Genomic DNA, 12,482 nt, shown 5'->3' with positions numbered 1-12,482 from the left:
CCCTTCTTGGTAGTTATCTCTATTTTCCTGTGTAGTTTTCTCGCTCTCTGGGGCTGGTGCGCTGGATCTCTCTCTCTTGCTCTCCCCATCTCCCTCTCTCCGTCTCTTCCTCTCCCCCTCTCCCCCCTCCCCCCTCGGTCCTGCCCGGGCTCCCTCGCCCGCTCCCCCCCCCCTTCCCTCCTCTCGTCCAGCCCCCCTCCCTCGGCGCGGCTCCCCAGTCCTTATTTGGCTGGGCGGGCGGGCTGGCGGGAGGCGGCGGCGGCGGCGGAGGGCGGGGGGCGGGCGCGGGGGCGGGCGTGGGGCCGGGCGGAGGAGGGCGGTGGGTGGTGCTGAAGGGACAGCTCCACGGCGGCGGCGGCGGCGGCGGCGGCGGCGGCGGCGGCCCCGGGCGCGGAGCGGGTGCCGGGCGCGGAGATCGGCGAGCGCAGCCATGCCCCAGGCCGCCTCCGGGGCAGCAGCAGCGGCGGAGGCGGCGGCGGCGGCGGCGGCGGCCGGGGCGCGGGCCGGGGGCGCCGGGGGCCCGGCGGCGGCGGGCCGGGGACGACGATGAAGCGGCAGAATGTGCGCACGCTGTCGCTCATCGTGTGCACCTTCACCTACCTGCTGGTGGGCGCCGCGGTGTTCGACGCGCTCGAGTCGGAGCCGGAGATGATCGAGCGGCAGCGGCTGGAGCTGCGACAGCTGGAGCTGCGGGCGCGCTACAACCTCAGCGAGGGCGGCTACGAGGAGCTCGAGCGCGTCGTGCTGCGCCTCAAGCCGCACAAGGCCGGCGTGCAGTGGCGCTTCGCCGGCTCCTTCTACTTCGCCATCACCGTCATCACCACCATCGGTAAGTACCGGGCGCGCGGGGCGGGGTGGGGGGTGGGGGGCGGAGGCCGAGGCTGGCGCTCGGGAGGTGGCTGCGGCTGTGGGGGCTTCCCCGGAGAGGACCGACCGGGGCGCCAAACCCGCGCGCGCTCGCTCGTCCACTCGAGCGCAGCCGGCGGGTCTGCCTGCCGGGGGATCGGGACTCCGGGGAGGCGTCGGTTCCCGGCCCCGGGATCTCAGCCTCCGAACCGCCGGGGCCAACCCTAACTTGGTCCTGCCAGGCTTCAGGGGGACCCCAGCGGACTCGAGTGTGTGAGCGGGGCAGGTACCGGTGGAGGCTGGGGAGGAGGGGTGTGGCCGGCCTAGGCCCTGGAGCTAGGCGCCCCAGTGTGCGCGGCGGGAGCGCGCCACTGCTCCCCGGGCGTCCATTCCTGCGGATGGGCTTTTGGCACCCGGGGGAGCCACACCTGCTGGGCTCCAGGCAGGCGCGCGGGTACCGGGACGCGGCACTCCCGCGGCAGCACTCGGGGCTACTCTGGGGGCTTGAAACATCCTCTGAACTGCGACTGTGAGTGTTGCTTAAGGGATGTGGGTGTGTGGCTGTGTGTCGATGTGGGTGTGAGTGTGTGTCCAATCTCCAAGAGTTTGGACACCGCCAGCCAGTGCCTGTAAGTCTCTTAGGGAGGCAGAGCTGATGCTGGAAGCTAGATCCGCCCCGTCAGCTTCTTGCCCACCGTCCCAGCACAACTGTCACCCTACAGGAATGGCTCTACTTGCTTTTGCCAAGCCAGGGAAGATCATGGTGTAGGAAGCTATACACACAACTAGATCCTCTGGGTGTGCACAGGCATGCAAGTGTGTGCACATGCACACACGCATGCGTGATCACACACGCACACAGCATAACACACACAAAAAAAAGCGAATGTCCAGGAAAGGAATTGCCAGCCAAGTCCTCAAGTGTCCAGACAGGATTAAAGCACCATCCTCAAGACCCTGTGGTTCTAGCCGGCTCCATCTCTACCCCACTGTACGACCTTGGGTAAGTCCCTTCCCTGCCTGGAACTCAGGCTCCTATCCAGACAGGGAGAGGTTGGCCAAAAAGATCTCAAGGGCTCTTCCCAGCCCTGACGTGCTTGGATTCTGAGATTGGAAACCCACCTTCCCCCAGTGCATTAGGATGCCTCCAGGAGCGGTTTCCTCTGTCTACCCATCCCTTCTCTCCCTGACCCCCCCCCTTGCCTTGGCTGAGCTCCCAGGGGCTCACTGCCACTTGGCATGACAAGACTTGCCCATGACAAGATGGCAGTGTTTTCCTGGGAGTCAACAGAAGTCTAGGGGGGTAAATGGCAGATCTGGACATGGTCTGTTCACTGCAGGACTCTCTCCTGAAGCTCTGCCTCTCTCTCAGGGGACCCAAGTCCAGCTCAAAGAGGAGCCTGAAAAGAGCAGCCTATGTTTGTCCTGGGGTCCTTCCCCTCTCATACCTTACTGCCACCTGCCTGAGTTTGGGTAGTGATTTAGCTGTCTGGAAATCAGACTGAACTTAGCCCTTCCCTCCTCCTCTTGCCACTTCAAGTCCTTGCTTATTACCATTTTCATTCTCAGTCTTGGTCCCTACCTCCACTGTAAGCTCCCAACAGACCTCCTCACCTACAGCCTCATTTACCCCAGCAGCTCAGGCCTCCCCAGCCAATACTGCCAGAAAAAATTTAAAAAACTTCCATAACATGAATTTCCTCCTCAGAACCCATCCCCCCGCCCCCAGCGGCTTCCCACTGACCATGGAATTTGGTCTATGCTTCTTATTCCACATTGTAAGGACCTTTATGCCTAGCTTCAACCTCAACGCCTGACTTCATTTTCCACTTTGGAATTACATGATCCTCTCCATGGCAGCCCAGCTGTCCTCTGAGAACATCTTAAGTGTGCGTGTCCAGCATGTCTTTTTCTCCATCTTCTATTTATCTTGTCTAAGCCAGCCCTCTAGGTCCAGTGCAAATCCCATCCCCTCCACTCAGCTTCCCAGACCACCGCTCTGGTGGGCTGCAGGATTTACTGTCAAGACAGCCTAGGTGACCCAGCACATGTCTTTTGAATGGTTATTTACATTTTAGGGAATGTGTTTTGTCTCTTTAATCACACTGTTAATTAATTTCCATGTGGGCAGAAAAGCTCTGTAGGTTACTGTGTTCCCAGAACCAGCACAGGACCCAGTGGCTGTGAGCACTCAGACAATGCTGTAGAGAGGCTTACTGTGCAGAAATGACAAGGCAGCACCTCACTCCTGCTGTTGCTTCCCAATGTGTTTGTGGTCCTCACCTAGGGAAATGATAAAAGCTTGGGCTTCAGGCAAAGTACCGTTCTGATGATTATTTATTTATACAGTGTTGAGTAAGAAGGAAGATATCAAATCACCATCCCAGTTCTGAGGGTCCTCAGAATGCCTGCTCCTTGTTCCACACAACTATCCTTGGCTTTTTGTCACCTCTCATTCTGGTTATGTTACCTAGCTAGAGGCTGTCTTTTGTGGATCTGCTCTAAGAAAATCCTGCTTGAGCTAGGTATGGTGGCTCATAACTATAATCTCAGCTAATTGGGAGGCAGATGCAGGAGGCTAGTGGTCTGAAGTCCTTCTGGGCAAAAGTACAAGATCCTATCTGAAAAAATAAACTAAAAGAAAAATGCCTGGGAATGTGACTCAAGTGGTAGAGCACTCCCTCCTGGGTTCAACGGGGGGGGGGGGGGGGGAGAGAGAGAGAGAGAGAGAGAGAGAGAGAGAGAGAGAGAGAGAGAGAGAGAGAGATTGCTTGTGCAGTGATGGGTGGTTGGAAGGGGACCTGTGTTAGACTGTTCTTGAGCCAAAACCCAAGGGCAGCAGCCTTGCCCTGCCTCTTGAGAATCTTTCATGGAACCCACTGGGATGGAATAATGACAGAGCCTTCCATTTGCTCAGTAGTACCTTAGTGACCATATGCTTTCATCTCATGATTTTTCTCAGCCTTCACAACTCAGTGAAGTTGCTAGGGCAGGTCTTGTTAGCTCTGTCATATGGGTGAAGGGTGGAGACAGGTAGGGGGGAGATAAGTACCCCCTCCCAAGCCACCCAGCTTCTAAGCAGCGAAGTCAGGGAGGGAAGCTGGGTCTTCTGACTCCAAGCCCAGTGCTCTTTCCCTGCTGGTCTCTTGGCTGCTTCCTTTGCCTCCATATGCTATCAGGCCCAGACCCAGCCAGGTCTGGCAGAGCTACCAAGTGCTCAGTGATGCCAGTTTGCAGGGAACTCACAGGAAGTCCTGATTGGCTGAAGGTCAGCAGGGTCTGACTTAGTCATTCACCTGGTTAGTCACAGTCTCCGCTGGCTGCAAGGATCCCTCCCACTCCCTCATCACTGGCCTCCCATCCAGGGAACCCTTCCTTTATGTTTCCTAAGTTCACTAAACACAAATGGAAACTTTCCTTAAGAAACCTAACCCTCCCTAGCTGTTGAGTCATCAGACTCCTCCAGGCCCCAGCCCCCTCTATTCATAGCCCAAAGCTGTCAGAGCAGGAAGGGGCCTGGGGATCAGCTGCTACCACCCCCTCCTCCTCCACATAAGGAACTAGAGAGGTGACAGGAGTCACACAGTGTGTTGGGGGGGGGAGGATGAACAGGGAGTAAAACATAACTCCTAGGCCCCTACCCCTTCTACTAGCCTTGGATGCCTTTTGTGTGTGTGTGTGTGTGTGTGTGTGTGTGTGTGTGTGTGTGTGTGCACCTGTATGTGTGTGCACTTACACACATGAGCATGCATGTGCACACATGCATACACCAGTACCGAGGCTTGAACTCAAAGCCTGGGAAATGTCCCTTAGCTTTTGCAATCTACCATTTCAGCCCCACCTTCACTTCCTGCTTTTCACCAGTTCATTGGAAATGAGAGTCTCTCAGATTTGTCTGCCCAGATTGGCCTTGTTTGAAATTGAGATCTTCAGATCTTAGCCTCCTGAGTAGCTAGGATTACAGGCATAAGCCACCAGCACCTGGCTGAGGATACCTCTTTACCTGTTGTTTATATATCCATTTGTTTATTTGTGTGTTTGTTTACTGTGCATTTCTGGAAGTTGAACCCAGAGCCTCATACATGCTAAAGTGCTCTACTAGCCCCTATACTTCTTTCATTCATTCATTCGTTTGTTTGTTTATTGGTACTGGGGTTTGAATTCAGGGCTGCCTGCTTGCTAGGCAGATGGTCTACTGCTTTAGCTTTGCTTCATTTTTGCTGTAGCTACTTTTGAGATAGGGACTTGCTTTTTGCCTGAATTGGCCTTGGCTTCGATCCTCCTATTTATGCTTCCCACTGTAGCTGGAATAACAGGCATTCCCCACCAAGGCCCACTTTTTATGGTTGCAATAAAGGTCATATGAACTTTTTGCCAGAGCTCACAATGAATCTCAGTCTTCCTGTCCTGATCTCAGCTTTGGGGTGGCTAAGATGACCGGTGTGAGACACTGCACCACGCTAGCCCCTGCAACTGCAGTGGCAGAAACATCCACCATTTATTGTCTACTTTGGCAAGCTCTGTTAGGACACTTAATTTGTATCCCCTCATTTAATTCTCAGTAGCCCTTCAGGATTGGCATCATTACCCCACTTTTCAGCTGAGGAACTGAAGGCTCTCAGTGACTCATCCATGGCCTCAGAGATCAAAATTAAGACACCTTCCCAGACTCGGTGCACCCTTCTGACTCCTGTGTCTGGATTTCCTACCCTTTCTTTTATCCACTTCAAGAATTTATCCCAAACCATGTATCTGAGGCATCAAGGAGCCCAGGCTGACTGATACGCCCTCGAAAAGAGGGATTTCTTGCTCTGACACCCTATACCCAGCCTACTGCTCCCCCCCAGCCTGGTAACTGACCACAGGCCATGAACTGGATCTGGGCCCAGCAGTAGGCTGTTATGGGCTCACAGATGCCCATTCTCTCACACAGGTCCCGGAATCCTTGTAGCTGTAAGGCAACAAGAGACCAGGTGATTGATCAGCTGATTGGCCCAGGGCAGAGAACCTGTTCTGCTCTTCCTTTGGCTGCCAGCTGCCCTCAGCTGAACATAGCCCCCTTTTTGCTGGCCACACAGCCTAGGAACCCAGAGACTGAATTTAAACACATGAATAAATTCAAGCACATGAGGAAAGCTGCATTTTTTGCATCTTTTTAATCATGGCTAGTGCTCTACCACTTGAACCATACATCAAGCTTTTTTTTTTTTATCTTTTTGTGGAAGTCAACAAATGACCTACCAGCCCCTAGATCCCAGAATCTTATATTAGAAAAAGGTGAGACAAAATCTTAGCGATCATCTGAACATTATAAGTGGCAAATAACTTGCCCAAGGGTACACAGGAAGTTAGGGGACTGATTAGACCAAGCCTTTGGGAGCTCAGGGTGGATTCTCTATACTAGCCAGTCCCTCAGCATACTCCATCATCTCTCAGTGAGACCTCCAGCACTTAGGAAAACACTGTTCTGACTTCTATCTTGGCTTCCCAGAAGCAATTAGGGGCAATCTAGCATGGGATAGTCCCTGTCCCCCCTCAGTAGTTCCTCTCCTCTGTCAACAGACCAGCCCCTCAGCTTTAACTGGGCAAGCCTTTTCTGAAGGGTAGCGGAAGAGTCCAAGCTCTGACTGGCTTCATCTCATTTTAACCTTCCTCCCCACATCTGCCTTCCCCTGGCTACAGAATCTTGAAGAAGTTATTTGATCTCCCAGATCTTGTTTGGTCAGTTATAAATTAGAATGAGAATATTTGTCTCCCAAGATTAAATACAATCTTGCAGGGCACCTGTGGCTCATGCCTATAATCCTAGCTACTCCAGGAGGCTGAGATCTGAGGATCTTAGTTCCGAGCAAGTCTGGGCAGACAAATCTGAGATACTCTTATCTCCAATTAACCAGCAGAAAGACAGAAGTGGAGGTGTGACTCAAGTGGCAGAGCTCCATCTTTGAATAGAAAAGCCAAGTGAGAGTATAAGGTCCTTAGTTCAAGCTCCAGTACCAGAAAGAAGAAAAGAAAGAAAAAAGATGAAATGAGAACAGGCAAAGAAAACACTGAGTAGAACACAGTAGGCACTTATACTAATATCTGCAACCATTACTATCCTTAATATTGTTTATGAATTCTTACTTCCTCATGGAGGGACTGCCTCCCAGGGTTATCATTTCTATTTCTGCCCTTTCCTAACAGGTATAGACAGTGAGATTGAGGACCATGAAGCTGCCACATCACTTAGCCTTTATCTTCCCAATCCTACTCCCCCACCGCAGGTTTCCCAGAGCCTTCCCCGTACCTCCTGCCTGCTGTCAAGGTTCCAGTGCAGTGCAAGAAACTAGCCAGGGCAGGGAGAGTGAGGTTTCCCCATGACATGAGACTGTCCTAGATAGGCACACATAACTCACTTGCTGGTCCTCTCTGACCCTCCGTTTCCTCGTCTACAAAGTGAGCATTGGGGCCAGAGGTTCTTCTGGCTCTCCCGTGCCACCTGCCTGTAAGTCCAGTTCCCGCACATCACGCCTGGGGCCTGGAGGCACAGAGTGGGAGTGTGCATAGGACAGAAATAGAAGACACACAACTGGCCACAGGGGGACAGGACAAACACAATAAGTATTTTCAAAGAAAACATAAACAAGCACAGATGAATGTAGAGCGATCACCACTATAAACAGCTTTCAGCTGGCAGCACACACGGTGGCTCTGTGAGTTGATTTTGTAATTCAAAAAAAAAAAAGTAAAAATTAATTCCCTGCAGCCAGAAGCAAGGGGAGAAGTCATGCTCTAGCCAAGACCATCGTGTAGGCCAGTGGAACCTCAGTGAGGACCCCTGGCTGGGGTGGGCACCTCCGTCCCCACCCTCCATCCCTTCCTTAGACAGGGACCGACCTCTGTGGGCAGCAGGCCAGGCTCTGCCCTGCTGGCACTTCTCACCATCAGTGTTCCCATGCTGCACTGCTCAGAGGGGCTCAGAAATGTGCCCAGGACTCTTGAATATCTGTGTCACCACCAGTATTACACTCGGGATATCTCCATGCCACCTGCTTCCCACAGAGCCTCTGCTATTCTTTCTATCTAAATGTAGCAAACCATGGAAGGTGGGTGGCCTGGTCGACTAGGGGCAGTGAGACCATAAAGAGAGCATTCTGCCCAAAGGGGAAATAACTCCAGTCCTCTCCTGGACACAGGATTCAAGAGCGGGCTTGCTAAAGATCACTCTTATAGTCATCATCAAAGCCAGGCTGGCAGTCTTGCTCCTGACCCCTCCTACAGCCTCTAGTCCTCAGAGAGCCACATGACAAGTGCCTGTTGTGGCAGCACAGAGATCAGCCAGGCACCCACTCGCTGCCACTGCCTCACTGTTCAGAAACTGCCAGGAGGGCTCCTGGGATCTGCCCCTCGCCTGGGGCCACCAAGCCCTGGCTACTGCTTCCAGCCACACATTCACTTGCTCACTTGCTAGAGCTGACTCAGTTGTGCCCTCAAGCAGGACAGGGAGGTTTCCTGGTCTGATGGCCTCTCTGCAGCTGGGCCTCCTGGGGTCTCTGTCGGGTTAAGGCTTACCTCCCACCCTCACCCTTCAGAAATGCAATTCCTTACCACCCCTGCTGCCATCTTGCTTCCTTCAATGACACAACAAAGTCCCTTTCATCCCAAGCACTTGGCTTCTGGAAATAAGGCAGGAGCCTGGCCTTGGCACAAGACACCAGGTTCTTTCTCCCTGTGAGACTTACTTCATCATTGAATATGTCTCTGTCTCTCTCTTCCTCTCCCCGTCCTCCCTCTCCCTCCTTTCCTCTCTCTCCTTCTCTCACCCTCCACTTCCTGTCTTCCTGTCCCCTTCCGTCTCTCCTGCCCCTATGATGAGACAACTCCCTGGTGAGCCTCAGTCTTCCCACCTGCATGGAATGGGTTCCCACAGAGAACCGGGAAGGCTGGTTCAGGCTACTGCTATTCAAACTGGCCCTCCCTGTGGAGGCCCTCACTGATCTGGCTTAAGGACAGATTCTGAATTCATAGTCCCAGGCCAGGCCTGAAATTCTGTATGTGTAACAAGATCCCAAGGGACATTGATACTATAGACCCATACGTTCTTCTTTTTTTAACTTATTTTTATTGTAATTAACACAAACATTTTGAAAATATAAATCAGCGTGTAATAGCATCCTTACATCTCAAGTTGTTTTGTTTTGGCAGTACTGGGGATTAAACTCCGGGTCTTATACTTGCTAGGTGGGCGCTTTACACTTGATCCATGCTGTCCTCTACCCCTGTTCTTTTGCTTTTTTGGTTTGTTTTCCAGTTAATATGATCTTACACTAACTTTGAGGGGGGGAGGGATGAAAAGAATTTTATTGAGTGAAAAAGTACTGACACACAAGCACTGCATCCAAGGTTGGGATCTCAAGATGCAGCCCCGGGCTCCGGTCTGTGTTACAGTAACTTTTCCAAGGCTGGCCTCAAACCACAGTCCTCTACCTCTGCCTCCCAAGTAGCTGGGATTACAGCCGTGCACTATCACATGTCCAACCTTCAGACTCAAAGTTTTTGTTTTTACTTTGTTTTTATATACCAAACCATCAGCCAAAGTTCTCAGAATCCCACAGCCTGGTTAGATCCCTTCTCTTCCCTATGGCATGTCTGGAGGGAAAGAAGCAGGAGATGGAATGAGTCAAACATGACGTGATTATAATCAAAAAAGCTCGTGTGCCCAAATAGCAGCAGCTCCCACGCTGAGGGAATAAAGCTGCTGGACAACCTTCTGCCCTCCTCTCCCCTGGTCCAATACAAATACTTACTGGCATTTGGTGGGGGGCAATCTTGGGGCTTGAACTCATAGCCTAGATGCTGTCTCTGAATTTGTTGCTCAAGGCTAGTGCTCTACCACTTGAGCCACAGCTCACTTTTTTGCTGATTAAGGACATAAGAGTCTCAAAGACTCTCCTATCCGGGCTGTCTGATCCATGGATCTCATCCTCCTTAGTTGCCAGGGTTACAGGTATGAGCCACAGTGCCTGGCTCTTACTGGCATTTTTAAGAAGAAGAAAGGTGGGGGGGGGGGGGAAGAAGAAGAAAGGGACCAACAAAACTATAGGATTCATCTGTTAAATAATAAACATGTATCCTTTTTAAGGCAGCTGATGGACAGTGGTGGCTGAGTAGCTAACTGAAGACCTCCTGAGCACAGGCGTCCCTTCTCCTGCCCCTGGCAGGGCTCACACTTAGAACAGCAAGGTTCTCAAGAGCCTGGAGCCCAGCTGCTGGGGATAGCCAATCCAGGTGTGGATTGGGGTTTTGATCAAGAATGTTTTGAACAGGAACCCCCTCCCCCTTAGGATGCTGGTAGTGGGGCATCTGAGCCTAGTGACACAGGGTCTCCCCCCACCCCCTTGGAGCCAGCTATGGAGCTTGGATGTGGCTTGGATGCCACATGATATAGCAACATGGAGGGGTGAGGAGGGGAAGTATAGAGGACAGGTGGGAAGGGGAGAAAAGTGAGGAAGGGGTTGCCCTATAGGGACAGCCGACCGAGTCACTAGTCAGCCATTGTCCTTTCCCCCAATGCCTACAAGGAAGCTCCTTAGATCAGTGCTCCAGAGACTTCTCCCCCATGGCCTCTGCTGTCTTCAGATTAGGCTGCTAGAACAAAGGCCCACAGACTGGCGTGATGGGTTGGCTTAAATGCACAAGTATGTCGCACAATTTTGGAAATAGAGCAGTCCCAGATCTAGGCAACCATAAATGGAGGGGGAGGGGGATCTGGTGTGGGCTGCTGCCTCACAGGCGGCCGTCCTCTGTGTCATCACATGGTAGAAGGGCAGGGGCACTTCTGACTCTTCTGATAAGGTGACCAATCCCAGTTAGAAGGGTTCCACCCATGTGATCTAATAACCTCCCAAAGCCTCCTCCTCCTGGCACCAGCGCACTGAAGAAGTTTGAGCAGGTAAATTTAAGAGGATAAGCACATGCTATCCACAGCACTGCCCAAGGTCCCGGGGGCCAGATGGCTCCATCTCCCACTAGAAGAAGAGGCTCAGAATCATTTCTTCACTTAAGGGAAGGGCTATCAAAGGACCAAGGCCCACAGTCTTATAGTTGACTGCAACACTCCACCTGTTGCAGGCTATGGAATGAAATATAGGTGACAGCACAAGTTTTCTTTTCTTTGGGGCTTATCAGGTCACCTGTGTGTGCAAACTTTAAAAGGGTCATTCACAGCCTAGAAGGAGTGACAGTCAGAGGAAAAGAACTGCTGCTCAAGAGGTGGTAAGCTCTCCATCACAAGTACACTACCAGAAGACACTGCATGAACATGTTGCTGCGGTCCTCTGGATCAGCCAGAGAAGCAGAACCAGTAGGAGACACATATTAAGTGATATACTAAAGGAATTGACTTACAAGATGGTATTTCAGGCTAGAAGAGACCAGATTTCATAAAGCAGGTTGTCAAGAAGGGCGGGCTGGACCTCCAATTGTGCTAATGCTGTGCTCCATAGGTAAAAGTTCTTCAGGAAAAGAATTTCTTCTTCCACAAGCCCATAGTCTCGACTGATTGAATCAGGCCTATGCAGATTATCTAGAATATGAGACCATCCCTAACCTAAAGTCAAATGATTATAGACATTAATTACCTCTACACAGTGCCTCAGATTTATCCCTAGATGTGTGTTTGAATAACTTGCAGTTTTAGCCAAGGTGAATTGATACATCAAAAAGACCATCACTCTGCGAATGGATCCCAATAACAAGAACATGGGGCTGAGGATATAGCCTAGTGGCAAGAGTGCTTGCCTCGGATACACGAGGCTCTAGGTTCGATTCCCCAGCACCACATATACAGAAAACGGCCAGAAGCGGCACTGTGGCTCAAGTGGCAGAGTGCTAGCCTTGAGCGGGAAGAAGCCAGGGACAGTGCTCAGGCCCTGAGTCCAAGGCCCAGGACTGGCCAAAAAAAAAAAAAAAAAAAAAAAAAAAGAACAGTAACCATTTTTAACCTTCTTTCCAAAACATCTTAGAAGATGTTTTGATAGCTGTTTGTCGTTTGTTGTTTTTGTGCCAGTACTGGGGCTTGAACTCAGGGCCTGGGCTCTGTCCTTAGCTTTTTCACTCAAGGCTAGTGCTCTACCACTGGAGCTACAGCTCTGTTTCTAACTTTTTGCTGGTTCGTTGGAGATAAGAGTCTCAGGGACTTTCCTGTCTTGGCTGGATTCAAAATCTGATCCTCAGATCTCAGCCTCCTAAGTAGCTAGGATTACAGGTGTGAGTCACAAGTACCTGACATCTTCTGAATTCCTTGTCTTTAAGGGGTAGCCTGGAGAGTTGGGGCACCCAGAGTAGAACCCAGGAGTATCCCCTGGCATTCCAAATAGGACTGGTTTTCACCTTCATTTCAGATCACTTTACCAAACTCACTGAGCTCTGTGAATGCCTCTGTTCCAGGCTCTGTACTAGGCACCGAGTGATCAGACAAGTAAGACTTACATGTTTCCCCAAGTCTTGGGGATAATGGAGTCCCAAAAGGCACAAGTTGAATGGAATGCATGTAGAATCCAAGAGAAGCCACCCTGGAGGGTCCAAGAAGGATTCTCTGGGTCAGCTTGAATGGTGAGTGAGGAGCTTGAGGGAGGGTGAAGTTTGGCAGTAGG

At 51.7% G+C, this 12,482-nt stretch overlaps 2 protein-coding genes across 2 annotated transcripts in view; one reads left to right on the top strand and one right to left on the bottom strand.

Annotated features, from left to right (window-relative positions):
• The window catches only part of Cib4 (calcium and integrin binding family member 4), a 117,324-nt gene that overhangs the window by 90,816 nt on the left and 14,026 nt on the right, over nucleotides 1-12,482 (bottom strand). The gene's annotated exons all lie outside the window — the stretch shown is intronic.
• Kcnk3 (potassium two pore domain channel subfamily K member 3) overlaps nucleotides 389-12,482 on the top strand; it is a 40,375-nt gene continuing 28,281 nt past the window's right edge. The window contains exon 1 of the mRNA XM_048353280.1: nucleotides 389-829. Within this exon, the coding sequence (XP_048209237.1) occupies nucleotides 547-829 (283 nt within the window). The 5' untranslated portion in view covers nucleotides 389-546. The remainder of the gene's footprint in view (nucleotides 830-12,482) is intronic.

This window comes from Perognathus longimembris, chromosome 8 (genome assembly GCF_023159225.1).
Source record: "Perognathus longimembris pacificus isolate PPM17 chromosome 8, ASM2315922v1, whole genome shotgun sequence".
Taxonomy (NCBI): Eukaryota; Metazoa; Chordata; class Mammalia; order Rodentia; family Heteromyidae; genus Perognathus; species Perognathus longimembris.
The sequence above is the reverse complement of the archived record's forward strand: the minus strand, read 5'-3'. Positions and strand labels throughout refer to the sequence as shown.